Source organism: Heteronotia binoei, chromosome 12, assembly GCF_032191835.1.
Source record: "Heteronotia binoei isolate CCM8104 ecotype False Entrance Well chromosome 12, APGP_CSIRO_Hbin_v1, whole genome shotgun sequence".
NCBI classification, from domain to species: Eukaryota; Metazoa; Chordata; class Lepidosauria; order Squamata; family Gekkonidae; genus Heteronotia; species Heteronotia binoei.
Window position 1 is genome coordinate 49,441,390 of NC_083234.1, and position 26,714 is coordinate 49,468,103.

Sequence of the window (26,714 nt, forward strand, 5' to 3'; positions counted from 1 at the left end):
TAAAATGCTTAGTGACTTTGTGAATCAAGTACCTGGAGCAAGTACTTTTTAGATGTCTCAAAAGGACTTTGAGACAAGGAAATCTTGATTCAATCCAGGGCCGGCTTCAGGGCTTCTGGTGCCCAAGGCAAGGCCCCTTCACTCACACCCTTCCTCCCCTCATCCTTGCCTCCAGCCAGGGCAAACACCACCACTGTAGTGTGGCACAACTCCTGGCATCAGAGTGCATGTGCTGTCCAGCTGCCATCACTCAGCCTCCCAGGTCTGCACTTTCAGAAGCTTCCAAAAGCGGTGGTGGCTGGACAGCACATGCACTCTGAGGCACAGGAGCTGTGCTGCATTCACCTATTTCCCTCACTGATGAGGCAAGGGTTTGGGGGGAGGGCCCAAATTGGTGCCCCCCTGGACTGCACCTTAAGCAGTCGCCTAGGGCTACCTAATGGATGGGCCGGCCCTGATTCAAGCACTATTATGACAGCACTAGTTTATTGCAAGTGTTGGTTGGGATGGGGGGCAGGAAAGCTGCTGCGATGCCCCAGTCTGCATAGGAGACAGAGGTGAGGGCTGACTTACCATTGTCATCAGTGAATATCAGAAATAGCTAAACATTGCAGAAATAATTTCTTGGATCTAAAATAGTTCATATAAACCCCTGACAGTTGGATCCCAAAATCAAGATGATTAAAATCACCAAGGAAAGGCTAATTTAAATAAAGTTACCCATTTTGTAATTCATGCAATTCCTGAATATTAATGGTTGTTATAGCAACTAAAACATATCTGCTTGCCTCTAAATAAAGCCTTCATAACATAGCTAGGAGTGCAGCACAAAAGAATGCATGAAGTTTCAGATGAATTAGATCTGTTTAGAGAGATAAGAACATAAGAGAAGCCATGTTGGATCAGGCCAATGGCCCATCCAGTCCCCAACACTCTGTATCACACAGTGATATACACACAGTGTATCACATAGTGGCCAATATATAAGGAAGCAGCAGGGGTGGGACCTGTTTCTATATGGATTTCTGAATACCTTTGAGGTTCACTTGCTTGAAGACAAGAACCATAAGGCACCTCTTGTAGTGGATACTACAAATGTCAAGCACTTTCCAGAAGCAAAGCTGATTTATTTACTTGAGCATTTATGTCCAGAAAAATGAAGCTGCTTTATACAGAGTCAAGCCTTTGCTCTACCAAGGTCAGTATTGTCCACTCTGACTGGCAGAAGCTCTCCAGGATCTTAGGGAGAGGTTTTTTACATCACCTGTTAGTAGGGTTATGAACCTCCTGATAGGACCTGGATGAGGTAGCTAATTCTGGCTTGGGAGATTCCTGGAGATTTGGGGGTGGAGTCAGCAGAGGGACTTCTGTTTCTCCTGGACTCTGTTGTATACCATAGAGTCTGCCATTTTCTCCAGGGGAACTGATCTCTGTTATCTGGTGATCAGTTGGAACTCTGGGAGAATTCCAATCCCCACCTGAAGGCTGGCAACCCTAGGTTTAAAGTTCTCCCAGAATTACATCTGATCTCCGGACAACAGAGATAAGTTCTCCTGGAGGAAATGGGACCTGGTGGATTTTATGGCATCACATTCCTGCTGAGCTTTCTTCCCTTTCCAGGAACTATCCCCCCCTCCCCAATCTCCACAAATTTCCCAAGCCATTTTTGACAATCCTACCTATTACTTATCCATGTAAGTATGTTTGATGGTGGGCAAGCACCATCAAACATACTTACAAACCAGCAAGTGCAAAGTACTAAATGAGCTCAATTTAATCTACACAATCAACCGAATGAATGAACTACACAGTCTTAAATCTTAAAGCTCCAGAGGACACCAGTCTCCAGTCTCAAGGAATTCCAAAGGCAGAGCAGGCCTCCAGCCAGCCAAGGTCAACCAGTTTTTACTTAGAAAGAGCACAGAACAGAGGCAGCAGCCTTGCACAGCTTTCCAAATGTCTATACCCTTTTCTGGCAGGTTGTTCTGTAACATGGGGCAGGGGGGAATCAGAGCAAATAAAACACTCGTCACAGCTGAGGTGTAGGCTCCTCTTGAGACAGATGGTGCTTCAAATACATGGGTCCCAAATAGGGTTTTCAACTCTGAGTTAGGAAATTCCAGGAGATTTAGGTGTGGGCCCTGGGGAGGGAAGAACTTGGGAAGGAGAGGAACTGCACTGGAGTATTATGTAGGGTTCCCAGACCCCCGGTCCAGCCAGTCTTCTGGGCTGCAGCTGACCAGCAGGGAAAACCCCATCCCTAAACAGGAACGTCACCTGGAAGTGACATCATTGTATTGCTGATGTCATGCAATGATGCTCTGGGTTTGGGGCAAACTCTGTGGTTTTGCAGCAAAAAACAAGAGCATTGCATGTGATGTCAGTTACGTGGTGATGTCACTTTTGGTGATATCATTGCACTGCATGATGGAGTCCAGGATCCTCCTGTCGGCAACAAGGTAGGACCTGGAAATCCTAGTATAAAGTCATAAAGTCTACTGCCAAAGCAGCCAATAAAACTGGTTTATGTAGTCTGGAGATGAATTGTAATTCTGGGACAATGCCAGGCCCCCACCCGGACATTGGCAACCCTAGTCCCATAGCATAAGGAGACCGTGTGATGGATTTGAGGTGAAATGAAGGGTGGTGGTGAGGAAAGAAGAGAGAGCTGACCCAAACAGGCACAAGACTTTCTCTCTTCTGCAAGTCAGAGTGAATGGGGAAAATATTTTTATTCTCTAACACAGCTCCCAAACCTTCATAAAACATGCAGTAGCACTCCAAATGCCTTGGCCTGGCCCTAGAATGGTCTTCTCCAAAGAATGCCATCTGTCTCTTTCTCTCCTCATTGCAAATGTATTTCCCTTCCTGGTTCCCAAAGAGCAGGAAACAGCTTCAGCTCCAGAATATTCTGCTCTAGTAATTTATCACAGCCAAGGAAGAGATGGGATTAGATGGTGCCTGTAGAGGCTGATCAAAAGCGCTAAGGAATCACTGGAAATCACATGCTTTCTTCTTCTGCCTTGCTACATCAGATGTGTTGAGTTCACTTGAGTTGGCCTAGCTCTTACTCTTTGCCTCAAAAACTCCAGGGGCTGTCTTTCCAAAAATTAATGTATTTACCCAAAATAAGGCAATGCTGAATGTAAGATGATCTCTCTCCCCTGAAAAAAAAATTGGTTATACAAAAAAGTTGTTTTTTACTGTGCATAACTATAACTGTAAGTGAATTTAGGACTGCCATGGTTTTTTTTTTTTTTAAATCTCCATGTCTGTCTTTTAGGTAAATAGGGATTAACTTGTTCTGCAAGATAAGATCTTTGTAAAGTGTGTTGCAATCAATCCCAGATCAGGCTAAGAGGCAAAATGCATTGTACTAGAGGGGGAGGATCAAGGACTGCCTTTATGAGGACAAAACAGATTTTAGTAACAGGAGAAAGTCCCAGTGTTCCAAGTATTTTCAGGGTATTCATGCAAGAGGAGACGGCTCAAAGCTGGGAGGTGCTAGAGGTCTGCTGTTTCAAAGGCTGCTTTTACAAAGGCAGGTCCTCCAAGCTTCTTGTTGGGGCCTCCTGTTTTTGACGATTATGCACATGACTCAAGTGACTCTCCTTTCTTTTTGCAGTTTTCCTGCTGTGGAGGTGACGAATTCACAGACTGGAATGTTAATCCATACCATGCATGCAACAGCAGTGGCCCTCTGGCTTGCGGAGTGCCCTACACATGCTGCAGGAAGGTGAGATGAAAGGACTTCGCATAGTTGCTGCTAGATGGTAGAGATGGTTGCTCTTGGACCACTCTTAGGAATCTAGTTCTATCTGTAATGGTGCAACTCTAGGTTAAATGTTGGCAATATCGAAAGTGGACTACTGCCACGTGCTGTATGTGGGGTTGTCCTTGAAGAGTGACCAGAAGCCATAGTTGCTTGACTTAGGGCATCAGGGCCTTCTCATTTCAGGCTTGGTCCAGAAACACTGGCTTCCAATTTGTTTCTGGGCCTTATTCAACTTGTTGGTGTTGACCTTTAAAGCCCTTTACAGCTTGGGGCTAGCATACCTTAAGAACTGCCTACTCCCATATGACTCTACCTGTCCACTCCAGTCATCTTCAGAGATCCTGCTTTGGGTGCTCTTGTCATCTGCAGTGAGATGGGTGGCAACAAAAGTAAGTGCCTTCTTGGTCATGGCACCAAAACTCAGGAGCTCTCTTCCTCTATCATTGTCCTCTGGTGAAGACATTTTTGTTTGTGTGGCATTCTCTCCCTAACTCATTGGCGCTCCTCCTTGTTCATGTGTCCAGTCTTTGTGTCTTTATGTTTTATTTAATTGTTTTCAATATATATGGATATAGGTATCTGTGTTTTAATATCATTTTGATTGTTTGCTGCCTTGGGGATCCTATGTTGAGTGCAAAGGGAGCATACAAATGTTTTCAATAAATAAAGGACCAAACACCTCTAACTGATGTAGTCAGTAGTTTAGTCAGGGTTACCAGCTCTGGGTTGGGAAATAACTGGAGATTTTGCAGGTGCAGCTTGAGGAGAGTGGGGTTTGGAGAGGGGAGGAGTCAATGAAGTATAATGCCATTGAGTTTACCTTCCAAAGCAGCCATTGTTGCCAGGTGAACTGATCTCTGTTGCCTGGAAATCAGAAAGATTTCCAGCCAACATCTAGAGGTTGGTAACCCTAAGTTTAGTTGCAGCATTTCACTTCTGGCTGTACTTGGGGTGTACTGAGTTCATATTCAGTGCTGTTCCAGTCAGAGAGCTATTAGGGATATATTCCTTTAAAATATTGTGTTCTTAACAGAGTAGCCCATTGCCTTAGAGACCAAAGCTTCTCCTCCCTGAAGAGCGAGACCATGCTCCTTTGAGCATCACCTCCTGCCCCGAGAATGGACATTTCCCACAAAACAGAGGATGTATTTCAGTGCTTCAGGCAATCCTAGTGCATGGCCCAGGCTAACCTGATCTTGTCAGATCTACAAAGCTAAGCAAGATCAGCCACAGCTAGTACTTGGGTGAGAGACCACCAGCAAAGTCCAGGGTCACTACACAGAGGTAGGCAATGAAGTCTCTTGCCTTGAAAATCCCATGAGGGGTCACCCTAAGTTGGCTGCAATTTGATGACTCTTTAAACACGCACACACAGAGTACATTCCATGACATCACTTCTGGTTTCCACAGGAAATTATGTCAGTGTAGCAATATGATGCTGTGCATACTCCCATTCCCCCCACTCCATTTTCTCCAACTTTGCCTAATACTACCAAGAAAAGCCCTGCTTGCTGGGAAGTCTCCCACTCTGATCACAAGAGAAGCTGGATTCAGGCATGATGGAAACCTTAGACTGGGATAATTCCATACAGGATTGTAATGTAGTAAGAATTTGTATGGCAATTTAAGGAATGTTTGTGAGGAGGTCTACAAAGTAAATCCTTGGGATTTAACAAACCTAGGACATCTTACAAAGTACCTGCGTGCTGCACACAGATCCTGGGGCATATACAAATGAGATATGCTACTGAGCTCCTGCACCCTTTTTCCTACAAAATGACCCCCGCAAAGTACATACAACTTACGTACAGTGAACGGGAGAGGAAGTATCAATGCTGTTTGATCACTTCTTAGCAGATGGGTCTTTCACGTTATGGCGCCCACTTCCAGCAAGGTTCATCTGGCTCCTCCTTTTCACCCATGCCTTTACATTTTAATATTAACACAAATAGTTTCTTTCTTTTAATATGTCTTTAAGCATCCTCTTAAGCCTGGAAGGGTTGAGAGTGTGGGATACAGCAACTTGCGCAGAGCAGAGAAACCGCACATTTTCTCTGAGCATTGTTATAAGATCCCTTCAAGGCCACAGAAGGCGCTGCCTTGAAGTGTCAGACTGACAGATAACAATTTCCCAAATGTTGAGAAATATCCCATTTAAACTGGAAAGTTCTCCAACTCTTTGTGTGACTAACAATACCTTGAAAGAAGAACTTTTGGGAGAACTTATGTTTTAGTTCTCAAATTCTGTTTTTACCTGGAGCGCACTGAAAAGTGCTCTGGCACTTTAATAGCTCTGAGCTTTTTGTTTCTTGATGACTCATGAAGATGTGAAATGTTTCCTTTTTATTTTGACGTTTCTCCTCACTGCAAGTTCTGATGTTTGGATTGTGCCTTCATAACATTTTTTCCCCCTGTTCTTGCGCATAGTCAAGGGTGGGCAAACTCTGCTCATAGTTTAATGTTGGAAAAACAAGGAGAAAAGGGAGTACCTTTGTCCAGTTTTCAGGTACTGTCCAATGCAATTTAAAAGGCAGAGTATAAGGTGGCACTGTTGAGTGCAACTTTCCATATTATTTTGACTTCATAGGAAAGAGCATTTCACATTTGAGGCACTGATGTCCAACACTGAGTGATTATTGTGAAGAATAGCTTTTCTAATTAGTTTTGGAATAATTTTGTTAAGTTTTTATGTTCAGAATCTAGACTACTTCCCTGCGGTAAAGGGAGGTGTCTATATGATGTCTTGTCTAATCAGTGCATGACTCTTCTGGCTCCTGTTTTTTACTTTAGAGAAAATATAAACCTCATTTTCTGCAGTTTATTTGATAAACTATAGTGGGGCTGTGGATGTTTTCCTGCCACTGCCACATGGAAAGAAGGCAAAGCTAAACTTCAAATTTCTTCCACTTTTCAGCTCTTTGAAGTTTTTCCCTCCTCCATTTTTTCCCAAGCCACACCATAACACTCTAGCACAGCTGAGAGAAAGGCAGAAGTTCCTTAAAGAGTTTAAAGTGGAGCTGGTTAGGAGCTGTGGAAAAGGGGGGAAGAAGGAGAAGAGTTGTTTTTTATACCCCACTTTTCTCTACCTTAAGTGGTCTCAAAGTGGTTTATAATCTCCTTGCCTTTCTCTCCCCACAACAGGCACCTTGTGAGGTAGGCAGGGCTGAGAGAACTGTGACTGGCCCAAGGTCACCCAGCTGGCTTCAGGTAGAGGAGTGGGGAATCAAACCCAGTTCTCCAGTTAGGATCTTCCACTCTTAACCACTATGCTGTGCTGGTGGTGAGGCAGCAACAGGGCAAGAGATGGAAACAGGGTATGTGAACACGATTTCCACATCACTTGCTGCTGCTGTGGCTTTGGTGGGTTGTGTTTTAATACCCTGATCTAGGAGCAGCCCTAGCATGTACTTGTGGTGGTCCACATCCTGTACAAATGCTTTTAACCAATTTGCAATTGCTTGTTGTAGTTCCCCATCTAATTGCTGAACATCTCACCTATAGGGCTGGGCTGTTTCTCAGAATGCACAGCTGTCACAGTGCCTTCCCCATGTTATGAAATGATTAGAGCTTTGTTTTGCATGTTATCTGCATGCCCCCCACCCCCCAGTATATAAGCCATCAATAGACATGGCATCCCACAGCAGGAAAGATGGGATGCAGTGTGTGAGAGGCTTGACAAAACCCAGTTGTAATGATCAATAAACTGCAGTGTCCCCAAGAGCTGCTGCTGTGTGTTTTCAGAGCTGACTAAAACTCTGCAGGCTTGAATCAAGTCCCAAGGTGGGGGTTAGCAATACAAAAGGTGACGTTTGTCACCTCCCTGTAGGAGCTGGCCAAGCTGTGCCATTGCTTTTGAATCTTCAGGATTCTTATCCTCCGAGTGCTGCAGGGTGCCAAGCTGCCACTTCAAAGGCGCACAAGGGGAGGCTTTAAATCACAATCTCAATGTTCTCCCTAAGTCGCTCTGCAAATACATGTGATCAATACCGCACAATTGCTGCGTGCAGTTCAGTAGGACCCTTGCAGGCAAAAGGAACCAAGTACTTTGCAAAAGAGTACTTTGCAAAAGTGCAGGGGGAGGGGTGGGTCTTTCTCCTCCCAAGCAGACCACTGCTGACAAAGTCATTGTTGTGGCCCCTGAATTGCAAACTCCCATAATTCTGTTCATTTTCCAATCAGGTTCTTTTGATTCTTCTTCCATTTTTGCTGAAACAGTTTGTGGCCTACAGGTGATGGCACAAGATGGAAATGGAGGCCCTTCCAAATTTTGCTTCCCCCCACCCCCACCCCCCATAATAGCTTGAAATGGGAACCTGGGGAGCTGAGGGCATGTCTCTCTACTATGTCTCTTTGCACTTGAGTGGTGTCCTTCCTACAGCACAGGTTACAAAACCAACACAGATGAAGTCAACTGAAGAATGGTGAATGTTGTGGGACAGTTTGGGTTCCCTTTGGGGAGAAAAGTGAGACACGAATGAACTAAATAATAAGTAAGTTGCCAGAGGAAATTTCACTGACAAAGCAGGAAGAATATTGTACCTGCTACACCACACTGGCAATCAGGCTGATAGACTGCTAGCCTGCGGGGAACCTGAGTTCAAATCCCCTCTCTGCATGGAGCTCACAAAATAATTCACTCTTGTTTAACCTAACCTGCCTCATAGGGTTATTGTGAGGACAAAATGAGACAGGGAGAGCCACATATGCTGTACTGAGCTGCTTGGAGAAAGTCCTAGATAAGTATTATCTTCAAGAATCTGCTTAAAACCACTGGTTTCATGTCCCATCTTATCTTGGTGAGGTCTTAAAGAGCATAAACATTTAGTAGCCAGCATTTTACTAATGCTTACCACTTATACACCATCATAATCATCATCCCCATGTTACTGATAAAAGAAACAGGCTGAAAGAGGCTTGCATAAGGCCTTTGGGGAAGAAGGTGATTGAAGCAAAACTCCTTGGCCTGCAGCTGATATGCTTGCATGTTAGATTTCTGCAAACAAGTTGTCAAGGCTTTGCTACTGTATGAAGAAATGTATTGTAAGGCTGAACTGAGCTGTTGGGCTGGGCAGCCAAGTTGCACCCACAGGGCAAGGATTCCCCAGTTTTCATTACCGCTGCAAATGCAGAGGCATTCACGCAATGGAGCATCCAGCAGGAGTTTTCTGCCCACTTTCCTCCAGCAGCCAACATTTTCCCTGGATTTCCCCCTGCCACACCACCTGAGCTTTTTAGGGCTTCAGCTGCATGGTGGAAGAATGGTGACTGCACAGGGGTGATAGAAGGAAATGTGGATGAATGTTAATGCACTTGGGCTGCAGTCTTCCTGAAGTTTTAGCGCCATCTGTGAATGCTTTAATTATGTATTAAGTGAATTGTTTTATTATTATTAATTTTTTTATTGTTTACTGCTCTGAGCCCTGTGTACTCAGGGGAAGGCATGCTATAAATGTAAATATATAATAAATAAAAGATTGAAGCTAGGCAGTTTTGAGAGACAGCATGCTGAAGATAGAGAAAACCTGGAAACTGGATGTCGGGAGGACATTGTAATGTGGATGGTCCAAAAAAACCAACAGCATTTCACTTTGGGACCAAAAATGAAGAATAGTGTCCATGTAGAAGCAGTCAGATACATGTAATTGTTCCCTCTTTTCTATCATACATATATAACCTCCTCCATGGCTACATTGCTTGCCCTAGATCGTGAATCCATTGCTTGCCCTAGATCGTGAAAAAGCCACACCACTGCTTTTTCCTTCTGTGGAGATGCTGCCTTCTCTTTCTTCCTCTGTTCACTCATATTTCAGTGTAATCCAAACCTTTCTATATGCTGGGAAGATGCAGAGGATGGTGGGCTTCTCAGCACTTTCAAGGTGGGCTTCCCCATCCTGTTCAGAATTGACTGAACAATTGACTGTGAATTGTCATTCACAAAGAAAATAGAACAATCCAAACACAACTAGTATAACCTGGCAGCTTTATGAGCTAGACCAGGAGTGGGAACAGAGCTTTGCCCATCTCAGCTGAGCTCCCTGGAAATAGTAGCAATTAGTTTACAGCTGAGAAGCTAATTTGTGCAGACATTCTCCAGATATGGCTAGCCGTTGTTACTGGTGACCCTTCTAGTTTCTCAGAGCAGGAGAAAGGTTTGGCTTTCAGGGTGGGTTTGACGGCTTGCATTGCCATTGCTGCAAAGGTGGAGATGAGAATTCAAACAGAAACATCTGCTACATATTTCAGTTTGAGAGAACAAATAATTGGAACAAGTCCCTTTATTAGGACACACTCATTGAAGCACTCACACTGTATAACCTCCCAGCTAGACTGCTGTAACAAGTCAGTTTGGTGTAGTGGTTAAGTGCATGGACTCTTATCTGGGAGAACTGGGTTTGATTCCCCACTCTTCCACTTGCAGGTGCTGGAATAGCCTTGGGTTAGTCATAGCTCTCGCAGAGTTGTCCTTGAAAGGGCAGCTTCTGGGAGAGTTCTCTCAGCCCCACTCACCTCACAGGGCGTCTGTTGTGGGGGAGGAAGGTAAAAGAGATTGTGAGCCGCTCTGAGACTCTGAGATTCAGAGTGGAGGGTGGGATATAAATCCGATATCTTTTTTTTTTTCTTTTTCCATAGGGTTGCCCTTGATGGTGACTTGAATGCTGCAGCAGGTCCAGAATTCAGCAGCATGTCTTCTAGTACAGGGGGGCTGAGAATGTTTTATGCAAACAACACAACTATTTAAAGATTGTGCTGCTTCTAGTTTGTTTCTGGAAACAAGTCAGGCTGCGTTTGGAGGCTTGTGAGGATTGTACTATGTGAGATTTAGTGGTTAGTTATTTTTTATTTTTACCATGTGTGTTTTGACTTATTGTTTTAGGATAGCGGTGATTATTTATTGTTGTTTGACTTGTATTTTGGCTTCTGGTAGCCACCTTTGAAGAAGTGGGTTTTAAATGCTTAAATACATACAGTTGGAATCCAGCTTCTGCTTTTTCATCTTTTTTTTTTTTTGCAAAGAGAAGCATTAAAAACAGAGTACCAATTCCTGGACTTGCTCCAAATCAACATTAAGACAAAATCTATGCTTCTTGCAGTCTGAATGGAGCATCCTGCTGATCTCTTTTGAAGACTTCATGCATTGCTTACTTGGGAGGAGGTGGCTGTGTTAAGTCTGCCTGAGAAAGTGAAAGGGACATCATCTGAAAGGCAATTTTGTACCACTTAACAGCTGGCACTCAGTCATTTAGAGTAATGTTAGCAAAGTTTTAAAAATTATAGTGTGGAGATGCTTGGTTATTTATTTCTGAGTTGTTATGTGTTAATTAAGTTCGTTCCCCATTTTGGATTCATATCATACAAAGAAGAGATGTAATGCTATAGGGATCTCAGCAGAATACTAACTTTTGCAAATTTACTTCTGTGCAACTATTTCAAACAGATGTGCAGAAGATATCAGGCAGAGATAGACAGTGAAGTTAAAATGATCCTGGAATTGAGCAAGCCAACTGGCCCATGCAGCATCAGCAATATGATGTGCAGAGAACAAAGATGCACACATGAGTTACAAGTTCCCCTCTGAAACTGAGTTTCTAGGTGCCTGGGATAGGTTTAAGGCCATGGCACATGCCCAGCTTGTCATGCTGTTTTTAAAGAGGAGGCTGCAAAGATTAGCTGCTCCTGCTTCTAGCTGGTGGCAGGAGATGCAGAGACGACTAGCGCCTCCTCTGAAAGACAGTCCCAGAGGTGACTGCTTCAGCTTACCTTGTAGGAAAGCTGGCCTTTTGCCCCAATACATTTTAGCAAGGGTGATGTGTAAGGGACATAGCCAGAAATTGGGTTAATCTTTATGTATGATATGACTTTGCATCTTAACCACCCAATCTTCTTTCATTACATGAGTGGAAGAATCAGATCCAGATACTTAAGGGTAAAATCTCTGAGTAGGGAGCCATCAATGACATTTTTATCCCACGCTTCCTTCAAGAACATAGATTAGGTTGGAGGGAACCATACAAACTGTCTAGTCCAACCCCCTGTTCAATGCGGGATCAGCCTAAAGCATCCCTGACAAGTATTCATCCAGGTGCTGCTTGAAGATTGCCAATGAGGGAGAGTTCACCACCTTAGGCAGTCGATTCCATTGCTGAGCAATTCTTACTGTAAAAAGAGAGATAAGTTTTCCTAAAATTCAGTTGGTGCCTTTCCACATGTAATTTAAACCCATTATTGCAAATCCTCTCCTCCACTACCAACAGGAATAGCTTCCTGCCCCTCCTTTAAGTGACAGACTTTCAAATGCTCAAAAGAGCAATCATCTCCCCCCTCTCCCCGCCCTTCAATGCCCTCTTCTCTAGACTGAACCTTCTCAAGTCCCTCAGCCTTTCTTCATAGGGCTTGGTCTCCAGGCCCCATCTCATCCTCATTGCTCTCTTCTATACACACTCCATTCTGTCCACATCCTTTGTGTATTGGACTCCAGAAGAGCACACAATACTCCAGATGTGGCCTGACCAGTATGGTGTACAGTGGGACTATAACATCTTGTGACCTGGATGTTATGACTCTATTGATATACTCCAGGACTGCATTAGCCTTTTTTTGCCACTGCATTGTGCTGACTGCTTATATTTAGCTTACAGTCCATCTGTACCCTACGATCTTGTTCGTACACACTGCTCTCCAGAAGTGTATCCCCATTCAGTGTATATGCTTCTCATTTTTGTTACTCAGATGTAGAACCGTGCACTTATCCTTGCTGAACTTCATCTTATTCACATCCACCCACTTTTCCAGTGTGTTCAGATCTTGAATTCTATCTCGTATTCTCTAGTGTGTACACTACTCCTCCCAATTTGGTGTCATCCAAAAATTAAATGACAAGTCCATTCGCACCCTCATCCAGATCATCATTAAAATGTCAAAAAGTACAGAGCCCTGCAACATCTCACTGGATACTTCCCTCCAATCAGATGAAATGCCACTGACAACTGCTCTTTGGCTGTGGTTCTCCAACCAGTTCCCTATCCACCTAACTAACTTAAGAGTCCAGTCTGCATTCCTCCAGTTTACCTATCAGAACATCATGGAGAACCCTGTCAAAAGCCTTACTGAAATCTAGGTAAACAATGTAGACGGCACTCCCATGATCCAGTTAGTTCGTCACTCTATTAAAGAAGGGAATGAAGTTCCCTTCTGGCAGGATCTGGATAAATCTGTGCTGACTTCCTTGTATCATCAAGTTGTCCTTCAGATGCTCAAAGACTGACCCCTTTGAAAGCTGTTCCAGTACCAGATAGATTTCAGACTCACTGGCCCGTATTTTCCTGGGTCAACTTTCCTCCCTTTTTTGAAGTTTAGGATAACATATCACCCTCTTCCAGCCTTGTGGCAAATTTCCTGTCCTCTCAGAGGTCTTGAAGATGATGGACAAAGGCTCTATAAGCTCTCTAAAAAGTTCTTTGAGCACTCTCTGCACACCATCTGGCCTGGGGAATTTGCACTCATCCAATGTAGCCAGGTGCTTCTCAACAACTGCTCTTTCCATTGCAACTAGCAAGTTACACATTGTGCCTTATTGACTACCATCTCTAGATAAGCCTGTTCTCTTCTTCAGGGGGAAAAACAAGGCAAAATAAGCACTGAGCCTTTCTGCTTTCTCTCTGTCCTTTATCAGAGTTTCTCAATTTTCACTCCAGTGAAGCTTTTCTCATTGTAGTGAGCCTCCCTACCCTATCCCTAGATAACCTGAGCTCACTCTGAACTTTGACCCCTCTGGCGGCCAAGCAACCATCAGATATTCTTCTTTAGAGATGTCCTTTCCTCCATTTCTTGAACATTTTCTTCCTTAGGTCATCATGGAGTTCTTTGTTCATCCACGCTGGCTTCTTGGATCTCCTACCATGTTTCCATTTTGTTGGAATAGTGAAAATTTGAGCTTGCAAAAGTTCTTGTTTTAAGAGAGCCCACCGTTTACTTGCTCCTTTCCTTTCCAGCATTCTTGCCCATGGCATGACTTTCATCTTGCCTCTGAATTCATCAAAGTCTACTCTACTGAAATCTAACAACACATCTGGCTACAAACTTCCTTCACCTCCCAGCGAAGAGGACATGGTCACTTTCCTCTAAGCACCACCTCTACTCCATCTACCAACACTTGCCTGTTGGTTAATATTGTCAAGTATAGAGATGCCCCTTGTAGCTTTCTCCACCATTTGGCCAGGTGGGTAAGGAAGTTGTATGACTCTGGATGCTTATCAGAGAATTTGTCTCCCAGCACATACATGAGGTTCCCTTCCACCATTTTATCCTCACTCCCACCCTTTGAGATAGGAGGGGGTGAGACATTGTGAATGGCTCATGATCATTATAGACCTTTGACTCCAAAATCCTTCAATATAACCTGATCCAAACATTTCTCATCTCTCTGCCTGGATTTTTTAAAGGAATAGATCTGCTGATGTCATCCCTCTGACAGTGTTAAAAATATGGATGAGGGATCTTGTAAATTGCTAGAGCTCTTGAGTGCTCCATTCTGCCTGCTGGCAAACTGAAGAACTTCACAGAACTACACTAACAGAGGACAAATTTATAGCTGCTAGTTCAGCCCAGACTATTTTGGGGGTGGCCTTCTCCAGGAGGCATCTCAAAATGGAGAGCTGTTAATACATCGCTTAATGAGGCATGCTCACCTGAAGGCATCTTACTGGCACTAGAGAGAAAAAGCAGCATATTTACAGAACACAGTAGGTGCACCTGTTACAAACAGCACAGTCCAACAGTTTTCCTTCTGTTTATCTGAGATCTCTAGCAAATTGTTTGCATCTCAAAATAACAGTAATTCAACCTTTTGCAATAATGGCTGGATGACAAGCCCCCACTCCACTCTAAAAGTGTTCCAGTCTAGACCAGTCCCTTAGGACAGAGTTGGACTTGTCTAGAGCACTCCAGTGTAGACCTTAGCACAATTATAACCCTGGCTTAGTGGTATCTTTTCAGAGTTGTGGTATGGCTACAACGCTGGCTCTTTGGTTGGGGATGACGAATGACCATGGTTGTTAGGAAGCTATCACTGCCAATCCTTCTTTAGTTTTGTACTTGTCAGATGGCACAGAAGGGAGTTCCTGTTATGAGATCAACCACTCTGCTGCCTAGCAAGTTTACAACCTGAGATGGCACAATGATTTGTTATTGCAGTTCCCCACTTTGGGTCTTGGAGAACTTTAAGACCTATGCAGAGGCTTCATCATTCAGGGTGAATCAAGAGGGCCAAGGTACCCATAGGGCTCTCCTGCAGGCCCTCTCAGAGGTCCAGAGAGGCTCAGGATACTTCCAAATGTTGAATTCCCAATCAATAAAACAAAAATGGGAATCCATGAAAACAAAATGAGACATCAAATAGAGAGAGACAAAATAATTAACTAAACAAAAAGTGTTTTATAAAATCACCTGTCCTATTTGCATAAATTTGCAGATCTGAGCAAAGAAAGTGTGTCACAGTTTGGTCCAAAAGGGCTGGATATAAACAAGTTGTGAAACTTTTCCATTGCCAAACAAATGAACAAGATTGTCTAAATTTGAAGCCAATTTTGTGCCTGAAGCCTAGGCCCAATGTCCTCCTGCTAGGGTCATCATATGGCCACTGGGAAGAAAAAAATTAAAAATCACTCTCAGTGATGGTGTGACATCCCTTCTCTGAAAACCCAGTAATGTGTTACTTCTCTCTAAGAATTGCCAGAAACATTATGGTAAAAAATCATCTACATAGGACTAGCATCACTTCTAGAGAACACACAGATTCCTAGAGAAGCATGACATCACTTCTGGGTTTTCCTGGAAGTGATGTCATGTCATTAGTGACAGCCTGCCCCCTGTCCTCATCCCTCTGGCTTCCTGCTAGTTGCCAGGTCTAATTGCTAGGGTTGGCAACCTTGCTTCCTGACTCCCTTCTGATTATGGTTGCCCAGCACTGGTGACCCCTGGGAGAACAAGGGAGGATGGAATTCTGATGACCAGCATTATGCCAATACAGCAACATCAATTCCAGAGTGAATCGCCATATTAGGGCAATGCTCTAGGATTCACTCAATGTTATAGCTTTTACCCAATGCAGTGATGTCACTTCCAGGTTTGTGCCTGAATTGATGTCACTGTATCAGTGTTACACCAATTTCTCCTCTAATTTTGTGTTTGCTGCTCCACAGAACAGTGGCTGGATTGGTGAGACTGAGGGCAGAGATCCATGGCCTTACATGTTCTGCAGGTTGTACAGTCAACTAGGTGTTGTCTGCTAGCCAGAGGAAGCATAGTCTAATAGGTGAGGTCTTTTCCTTTTCTATGCATCTAGGAAGGTTGAGCTTTATGGGCACTTCCATCTTCTGTGGATGAACATCCAGTTACGATGGTCCCCCTGAGAGGCTAATAGATCCAGATAGTTTCCCAGCATCTCATCACATGTATTTCTGTCAAAACTTTAGTTGACCTCTAGAACAGGGAGGGGGTCCTGGTGGTGAATATAGTTGTTCTTCAGTATGGCCTCCCACTGACTAAAGCTTCTTTTGCTCTAGGGTATACTTATAGAGCTTGAGATAATGAAAGAATGGGGATGATGAAGAGAGCATCAGAAGGGGAAATCTTGGGACAAATACGACAGAACACAGTAGAGAGCTCATTTTAGAGCTTATTCTCTGGTGATCTTTCTTAGCATTTGAAATAAATTGCAGTCTTGGAACAGTTCATTTAACTTTTTATAGCAATTATCCGACGATTGTGTGCATTGCACTTTTATACACCATGAGTCAAGTAGTTTAATTTCAATTAGTTCCAAAAAATAGTGATCTAAACACAACAGTATGACTATGTGATGAGCAATTTATTCTGAAATTATATAACGTTCTTTGAGAAAGAAATGCTTAAAAGTTTAACATGAATTTTGGCCACAGTACATCTTGAACCATTAATGATCTGTCCTTTGAGATGGCTTCTGATTCAAAGATGTTGTGTATGGAAGAGAGCCAAACATCAAGAAAGCTACCAGCCACCATGGAGTAATGGTTAGTTAGACAATAATAGGAGAGACCCAGATTCAGATCCCCACTCTATATTCGAAGCTTGCTGGGTGACCTTGGGACTGTCACTGTCTCCCAGCGTAACCTGACAGGTATTGTTGTTGTTGTTGCAAGGATAAAATTGAGATGGAGTGAATGATGCTGTGAGGCACTTTGGGTTCCCACTCGTGAGAAACCAGGGTACAAATAAATTAATTAATTAAAAAAAAACAATGGAGGAATTTCCCTGGTGGGTGAATTTAGGATATTTTTGTGTATATGAGAGAACACATCTTCCTGACGAGTTTGGCATAAGAAATGCTTTTGGTGCAATTTGTTTGAAGTTAATCCATGAATCTCTTGGATCAATGCTTTTTTAGTTGCCTCTTTCTGTACTCATTGGTTCCTCCTAGGGGCAATTTCCAGTACTAAGAGGTTAGAGAATAATTCCTCCCTTTCCCTGCAGTGTTCATAATTTTATAAATGTCCTAGCACATTGCCATCTCCTCTCCCTATGGCAGCCTTTGGTGTTTAATGTTATTCGTAATCTGCTAGTATGTCATTGGTAGCAGTCACCTGGAAGCAGCCTGTGGCTTCCCCCACTTGAGAACCATAAAATGTACCATTTAATTTGGGTCTTTCAATCTGCACTTCCCTGGCTCGCCTCCAGGCTAACTGGATTGGAAGGCTCCTGCCTAACATTTAATCCACACAAGACTTTGTGATTGCTTCACATGTGTATTCATTATACCCAAGAGCATTTCAATCCATTTCTTATAGTGGACAGGAAAAAAGAGAGACTTCTCTTCAGAATGCCTCACCATCAGTAAAACTGGCATTTTTGTTCTGCTTGACACTGTTATAAAAGAGTTAGCTGACAGAAACAGCAATGTATCAGCTGAAAGGGATTCATCTACCTGCTCAGGGTTTTGTGTGTGTTTGTTTGTTGAGGGCCTGTCAGTAAATTCAGTTTTCTGTTGGCTGTGCTTGTGTTCTGTAACTGCAGCTCAAGAATCAAAAGGAATGCAAGATTGTGGAAAGAGGCCGCAAGACACTATTCACAGAAACAGAAAAATGAGAAGTAAAGCAGGGAGGAGAAAGGCAAACTCTTATACTCAGACATAAATGAACTAATTACTATGAATTTGTCTGTTAAAAAGTATCAGTTTTCAGCACTTAGAATCTGCTGTTCCAACATTATTATGTTGGTCTTCAGTTGTCAAAGACAGACAAGTGCATGCCCAGGTATTTGGATGACCTACCAGCATGTTGTGTTAACTATCTAGGATCAACACATCTGGGAGGGCCAATCTCTGTATTCAGTTGAAGAGACAGGAGCACCTTTCCCCCAGCTTATTCTGGAAAGCATTCCTGAAAGCAGTGGGACTGACCTCAATTACACATGCCTTGGTACATAGATAGGGTAGCAGTGGCCCTGGATTGCCAAATGTACAGTATATACCACCAATTGCAGGTAATCTTCCACCCCCTGTCATGACACTTTTCTTTTGCAGCTAAGGAAAAAACAGCCCCATGCAGCAGAGAGAGCAAACAAAATTCCTAAACCAAACTGGAATCCAAGGAATGTTCATTACTCTAGGTTAGCCAACCTCCAGGTGGAATCTGGAGATCTCCCAGAATCGCCACTGATCTCCAGAGAACAGTCCCCCTGGAGAAAATAACTGTTTTGGACTCTGTGGCATTATATCCTTGCTGAAGTCCCTTCCTGCTCCAAACTTTGCCCTTCCTAGGCTCCATCCCCAATTCTAGGAATTTCTCAACTCAGAGCTGACAACCCTGTCTTCTATGTCTGCATCCAGCCTTGTCCTGAACTTCTGAATAATTTCTCATTGGGTCCCAGTGAGAAATGAGAACTATAAATGATAACTGGTGATAGCCGAGTCAGTAGGCACGGACATGGGTACCTCCTTGCAAAGTCCCATTTTTTGCTTTTGAGCCACAGTGCAGCAGTAAGCCATTGCCTTATGCCCAAGACTTGGTTACAGTCAGATGAGGCTATTGTAACACCTCCTCCACCCCCACACACACTGGAGCTGAACTCTGAAGACAGGTCAGTAACTACTGCAGTTGCCAGTCTCTGTTGGGCCTGTAGATCTCCTGGAATCATAACTCATCTTCAGACTACAGAGATCAGTTTCCATGAAAAGGGCTACTTTCGAGGGTAGGCTATATGGTATTATACCCTGCTGAGGTCCCTCCTCTCCTCAAAACCTGCCCTCCCTAAGACTCCACCCTCAAATCTCCCCACTACAACCTGTGCAGAATTTGGCATGATTGGGTGGGGGGAGGGTTGCCTTTCTGGTCCATGGCCAGGCAGAGAGATGGTAAACATCCCTAGCCTTAACCCCCCCCCCCCCGCCTCCTTGTAGATAGCTTTCTGGACATCAGTAAAAAGAGTTCTTTTCCAGGGGGGCCTTCAAAGGGGTCTAACTACCTTCCCATGCTCAAGTGAGCTCTTTTTATACCAGGTTTTAAATTGTGATGCATTCTGCTTTGGTTTAAATGCAGCTGGGTTCTTCAATCTTTGCTGCCAGTACACTTGGAAGGATGTTGTGATTGTTTCTTGCTGGTTGGCTTAATTTTGCGTTGTTAACATTATGGTTTGAAATCAGTTGACTGTTGAAAGATACTTTGAATGCTTTAAAATACATGATAAAAGGCATAGATTTGTATAAAGAAATGGAAGTGGATGTGTTCTCTAGGCTGCAGTCTGGGAGCCAAAACAGTATTTTTCCCCCCAGCCTCACAACTCAATTCACTCACAAATGATTGAACTCCATAATAAAGTTGGAGCCTTCATGCAATAAAGACTTCATAGCAATGCAGCACATGCTTTCCTGGTGCAAAAGAATATGGAAGGACCCATAATTTTTTATTCTTCACATGATAAACATCTGAATCCCCAAAAGAAGGGACAGTGCAAGCCATGAGATTTTACTTGCTGAAATCAGGACTGGTCCAAAAAGGACATAAAAAGATTTCCACATGGTGAGAAGCATCTGACAGGCCACAGAAACCATGGGAGGTTCCAGTAGCCTGAGAGCAGGACTGACGTGTCCCAGTAGGCCAAGTAGACAGCCACCTAGGGCACTACCTGGCTTCAAGGGCTGGCAGCTGGTGGGCAGGCAGTGGCAGGGAAAGGGCACGGCGGTGGCAGGGCAGTGGGTGCCCTCAGAGCTGGACTCCAGGCTCCTCTGAACACATGTACCACCCCGCTGACTATGCTCAGTCTTCCTGAGCCTGTGTTTGCACCCGGGAAGGCTGAGCAGGGGCAGCATGGTGGCAGGTGCACTTGGAGCCACTTAGTGCTGCACCACCTCCTGCTGCCGCGCTCACCCTCGCCGCCATGGGGACGGAGGGGTGGGGCTGGGAGCCTAGGCAATGAAACCCTGCCACCAGCCCTGCCTGAGAGTCCTGGTCCAGTTATTTTGCCGGACCCAGTGCATTGCCTAACTTCAGTGGCTCAGTTCTGTTTCACCCTTCATTAGATTTGTGGGATACTATTGTCTGTCTGCATGTTCTCTTCTTTTGCAGCTGAATGTGCCAAATCCCATTAAATTCTACTTTTATATTCTCCAGGCTTCTGATTCTTGACTGCCATTCCTTGTACATCTCTCAGATTGTGTTCAGTTGTCTGGAACACAGGCAACACCAGAACTGGACAGAAATGCATCAGCCTTGGGAGAGGGTGATAGCAAACACAGACTGGGCCAGAGTGCTTAGAGTATCAGACTTAGGGTAGCAAGCAGAAGCTGAGGGGGGTTGTTGGCAATAGAGAGGCAGATATGACTCCATGCAATGCTGCAGTATCATTCCTGGCTGAAAACCAGAAGTGATGTCACTGTGGGATGATTATGGCACTTCCAGTGTTTGGCCAGAAATAATATTGCTGAAGGGTTGCCAGCTCTTGGTTGGAGAATACTTGGAGATTTGTTGGGGGGAGGAGTCTGAGGAGGGTGGTGTTTGGGGAGGGACTTTAGTGGGTACGAGGCCATAGAGTCCACCCTCCAAAGCATCCATTTTCTCCAAGGGAACTAAGCTCTATAATCTGAAGATCAATTGTAATACCAGGAGATCTTCAGGCCCTACCTGGAGGTTGGCAACCCTATGTTCCATGGTGCCTACCCACCCCCTCTGCTAACTTTACTGGCAGTGGCCAATGGGTCATAGTGGGGTGGGTGTTTGGCAACCCTAGTCAAATTAGGATCCCGGACGGTCAGGTTTGAATTCCTACTCTGCCACGGAAGCTTGCTGGGTGACTTTGGACCAGTCACTCTTCTAGCTCACCTCACAGGGTGGTTGTGGAGCTAAAAACAGAAAAGAGGAGGGGATGATGTTGTAAGCTGCAGTGGGCTTCACTGAGGAGAGGAGTTGGTTATAAAATATCTGAATTAATAAATGGACTGTGACCCTGAACCTGCATGCTCTTTCTCCCCACCCCCATACACACAGCACTGGAGCACCACTTGCAGACAGTGTTCCCTCTAAGCTGAGTTAGTGTGAGCTAACTCATAGTTTTTTAGCCTCCATCTCACACATATTTGCCTTAGCTCAGGAAGGATGGCCCCAGAGCAAACTAATTTATGCAGTAGCTCACAGTTTAAGTGCCAGTAGCTCATGAAGTAGAATTTTTGCTCACAAGACTCCATAGCTTAGAGGGATCACTGCTTGCAGACTTGCAAAACATCTGCAACTTAGGCCTCCTACTGTCTGGTACAACACACATGGTACAGTGAGAATAACAACTACAAAGGGAAAATAGAACTGCAGCTTGCCTTCACAAGACTTGAGTTCTCTGGTGGCTTCAACATTCCCCTTCAGCGAAGGCCTCAGCCAGTGGTGGTGTCAGCATAAACTGTGTACTTAGTTCTGACTCCCAACACACAAGTCAGAAAAAGCAGATGGTAGCTCAGCAGGTGCACTTTATTAAAATCCTTTATTACTGGTTTGCTGGTTGTTGTTTTTTTGCAGTGTGGCAAAAAGTCTAAGAAACAAGCTGGAGAGTCCTGTCTGCTTTCATATATCTTGCAGCTTTTTTTTTTTTTTTAAAGTCACACCCATCCATGTACTGTTATTAAGTTTGGAACAATTTTTCTTCTCTCATCAGGTCCCTGGTGAGGTCATCAATACACTATGTGGATACAGGACTCTAAATAAAGAGGTAACAAACGTTTTCAAGTATATCTAGGGGCTGAATTGAACACCAGGCAGGCAGAAGTACTGGGATCCCCATTCACCACCAGACATCTGCAAAGAGATCAAGGGAGACAAGGGCATTGGCAAGAGAGAAGTGAGAAAGGAAAGAAAGAAGCAGATTGGAGAGTTTTCCTGTACAACCAAAATGAAACAAGCAGAAATCTCAGAGGAGCACTGCTACGGGCTTTTCAGTCGCATTTGCTCCTGGATTGCTTTTTGTGGGAAAGATCTATCTAGTGTTCACTCTATGATCTTTAATGACCCCCAAACTGAGGTTGAAAGAGCATTTGAAGTTTGGTTCTGCTTGTTGCTGAATGCTAGTGACCCTCCAGGGCTGAGGTGCACACTGGGAAATTTCCTGGTAAGTCTACAGGCATGTCCACCCCTGGTTCATGGCCTCTGCAGAGCTGTTTTTAAGAATGGGAATTAATTCAGTACTTGTTTTGTTTTCTAAAGATGAGGATGAATCTTGGAGGTTTTAAGCTGACACAGTAAACACAAGCAGAATTAATGTGAAACACACTTGGCAACCTTTGTGTTAAAGGAACCTGTTAGGCAAGGGAGAGGAGTGTCATCCACACATTTTGAGACAATCTTTTTACAGCCAGTTATTTTTAAAAGAAAAAATGTTAAGTGCCAGATTTAACATGCCAAATACAAGTGGTGTGTCATGCAGACCCCTCTACGCATGGAAATAAAATACATTACATGAATGGCATTGTGGGCGTGCAACTCTAAATGGCAAATATGGAAGTCGGCTGTCATTTACTGATGTTCTTTTTACAATGAAGGATGAAAAAAGAGGGCATGTTGGACTCTGCTGAAACAGCTCTAAATGCTAAAGAAATGTTGATGATAATGATATATGCTTTTCAGCACACCTTACTAAGAAGTCCTTGTAGATGATGATGATGATTTACAAAATTTCACCTTTCTGCCCTTTAAAACAAAGTCAGGGAGACTAGATCTTACAGTGGCTATTAACATGACACCTCCATGTTTGGATAAAGCTGACCCCTGAATAGTAAGTCCTGAGGGCCAAAGAGGGGAGGGCTGTTTTGTTCATGCCATGCTTGTAAGCTTCCAGAAGCATCTAGCCAGCCACTAAAATATTGGACTGGAGGAACCCTTAATCTGATCCAGGATGGCTGCTGTTAAGGCATGTCAGTTAAAGAGGTGTTTCAGACCCCTTGAGACAATCACACAGAAGGATTCTCATTACCAGTTTCTGTGTAGCTGTGATAGTATTGTGGCATGATAGCTGAGTGGAACCTCCATGTTCAGAGATGGTATATCTCTGATTAATAAGTGCTGGGATAGTTTTAAAGAATCCATTTAAAACACAACAATGATGTTGACCACAGCATTTGAGGGTACAGAGTACATCACATACAGAGCACGCCTAAGCTGGTCCACTCAGTAATAAACTCCATAAGAGGTTTCCCCCCCCCCCTTCCCTAATGGATAGTTTCAGGTTGAGCTCCTTGATTGATGTGCTCAGAATTCCACCAACAAATTAGACCTTGGCCCATTCTGCCTAATTGAATTTTGCCAGAATAAACTAGCAGTTCTGCTCACCAGGATAATACATTCTTCTCTGAGTGAAGGGAATTTTCAGAGAACATTGAAAGATGTTCTTGTAAATCCATTCCATTATTGAAAGACACAGTTATCAGAAAGAAAGATCCTGCCAAGTACAGTCTGTCTCAGATCACAGAGATTAAGCAGGTGACAGTGGAGCAACATCAGAGATTCCTGGGTGGTTTGTCTGCACTTGAGCCATTTCAGTCAGGCTTGAGGCCTGATTTTCAGACTGAGATAGCTTTGGTTGTGCAGATGAATGGCCAGTTTACAATGAAATAGAGGAAATGCTATCAATGTTGTTGAACTTGCCAGTGGTATTTGATACCTGGCACCATCTGATATCAGTGGAGCATTTGGAGAATGGAGTGGGGGATATGGAGGTTAGCCTCCAAAGGTGTCAGTCTTCTCTGTCAGACATATGCAAAAAGTTTCCATTTGAGAGGCTGAATCAACAGTAATGGAATTGAAATACAGTGTTCCTCAGGCTTCTGCCCTCTCACCGAGCCCCCAAATGAGAACTTTGTAGTTCTGGAGTTGGGTGCCATTAATTATGCTGATGACACCCAGCTATACCAGTCATTCCAGAAGTATTTCTCTGAGCTTTGAATCAGTGCCTCAGTGCTGTAAATCAAGAGGATGCAGATAAACAAGCTGAATCTAAATCCAGATTAAATTGATGTGATTTTGATTAAGGAAGATGTTTTGGATAGGATTGACTTGCGAGTGTCAAGCACTGAGATGGGTAGTCATAGTTCTGGGCTGAGGTCTCCACAGCACCTTGACAGATGGGGTCTGACCATGATTAGTCAGTCACGTGCACATCTGGTGGTGGCTTTGGACTCAGCCTTGTCAGTGGAAGAATAGATTAGAGCTGTTTCTAGGGATGCTTCCTTTTATCTTATCAGAAAGCTCACTACTGGATTCACCTAATGTAGCCTCCCTGAGCTGGGTTTCTGTGACGTCTAGACCAGATTACTCCACTGCCACCCTAACTTTGAGAAATGAACTGCCAGGGAGCAAAAGGCAGAAAGCCCTGTCCCTGCCACTTTCAAGGAAGTCAGTTTGATATAGTGGTTAAGTGTGCGGACTCTTATCTGGGAGAACCAGGTTTCATTCCCCACTCCTCCACTTGCAGCTGCTTGAATGGCCTTTGGTCAGCCATAGCTCTCACAGAGCTGTCCTTGAAAGGGCAGCTTCTATGAGAACTCTTTTAGACGCCTGCCTCACAGGGTGTCTGTTGTGGGGGCAGTCACACTGAGACTCTGATCCAGAAAGAAGAGCAGGGGATAAATCTACAGTCTTCTTCAGTCAGTTCTCCAGCCAAGCCACCCAGGCAGCTGCTTGAGGTAATGCAGTGAGGGTTGCACCAATACACCACAGACTCTTGGCTCACTGCTAGCATGAGAGATGACTGGCATCACCTTCTGAGCCCTCAACTGTGGGCTGGGTCCAAAATGGAATTATTGATGTCTGTATTTCTAGGCCAGTTCTTCCCATTTCGCTTTGCTTGGATCTGGGCAGAGCTGGCACAGTTCCAGAAGTGGATAGGTATAACTTGCTTGGGAGGTGATGAATTCCTTGACCGGGCCCTGCAAGGGAGGCTTGTAAATTTTTAATATTTGAGAGACCGTGTGGATGAAAGTAGGGATATTGATGGACAGGCATGCATTTACAGGCTGATTTGGTCCTGCAATACCTTTTCTGGTTTTCTGAAGTTCTCTGAGACCTCTAATGTAGTTTGCAAGATGAATTTGTGAGGTGTGTTGTGGGTCTGGACTCACACTATTATTTATTCCACTATTATTCTATTTGCAGAGGCTGGAACTGGTGGACATCATCTATGTGCGTGGCTGCATCCATGCAGTGGGCTTGTGGTTAAAAGACAATTTTGAGGCTACTTTTGGGATGGTTTGCTCTTTGCTTCTTCCTCAGGTATGTGGATTATTTTGCTCTCTGCATGCTTTTCATCCTTTCTTTGCTAAGACAAAGAGACAATATTATAATTAGATCAACTTTCTACAACCCTTTCCAGATTAGTCAGTCTTATTCTCTTCACTGTCTGCTGGGCTCCGATAGTTCTGTTGTGGACCAGAGTTACTTGTGGGACCTGCAGATCTCCTGAAATTACAACTGATCTCCAGACTACAGAGATCAATTCCCCTGGAGAAAATGGGTTGTTTAGAGGGTAGAACCAGTTTGGTGTAGTGGTTAAGTTTGTGGACTCTTATCTCTCCCCATATGAACCCCAGAGAGCGCTGAGGTCAGCTGGAAAGAACCAGCTGAATATCCCTGGGCCAAGGGAGGCCAAATTGAAGACTACTCGGGAACGGGCCTTCTCTATTGCAGCCCCACTACTGTGGATCCAACTCCCGGAGGAAGTACGGGCCCTGCGGTGTTTGGACCAATTCCGCAGGGCCTGCAAGACCTTTCTCTTTAAAATGGTCTTCACTTAATGCTGAGCCAAGATAGATTCGCTGAAGATGTTTTTAGCCACTGAATTTTATAGAAGATCTGAGTTATAGCACCATAATGTTAATTTAATATAAGTCGATTTAAATGATGGTTTTATTTAAGTGTAATTATTGTGTAGTATGGTTTTACTGTGTATAGTATTTATGTGTTGTGAGCCGCCCTGAGCCTGCTTTGGCGAGGAGGGCGGGATATAAATAAAAAGTTATTATTGTTATCTGGGAGAACTGGGTTTGATTCCCCACTCCTCCACCTGCAGCTAGAGTGACCTTGGGTCAGTCAGAACTCTGTGAGAGTTGATCTCTCGAGCAATTTCTGTCAGAGCCCTCTCAGCCTCACCTACCTCACAGGGTGGCTATTGTGGGGAGGGGAAGGGAAAGGAGTATGTAAGCTGCCCCTTGGTAGTGAGGGCGGGTTATAATCTCTTCTATACCCTGTTGAGGTCTCTCCTAGGATTGCCAGCAGAAGGTTAGTAACTGGTCACATGAAGCTGCTTTATAGTGAATCACATCATTGGTCTAGCAAAGTTAGTGCTGTCTTTTTCAGACTGGCAACAGAATCCTAGTCAGAGGTCTTTCACATCACCTACCACTGGATTCTTTTCACTGGAGATGTCAGAGGCTGAACCT

General features: G+C 44.1%; 1 protein-coding gene across 1 annotated transcript in view; it reads left to right on the plus strand.

Moving 5' to 3' along the window:
- LOC132580418 (tetraspanin-15-like) overlaps positions 1-26,714 on the plus strand; it is a 156,993-nt gene that overhangs the window by 91,657 nt on the left and 38,622 nt on the right. The window contains exons 5-7 of the mRNA XM_060251207.1: positions 3,626-3,736; positions 21,944-21,997; positions 25,432-25,548. Coding sequence (XP_060107190.1) covers positions 3,626-3,736; positions 21,944-21,997; positions 25,432-25,548 — 282 coding nt within the window. The remainder of the gene's footprint in view (positions 1-3,625; positions 3,737-21,943; positions 21,998-25,431; positions 25,549-26,714) is intronic.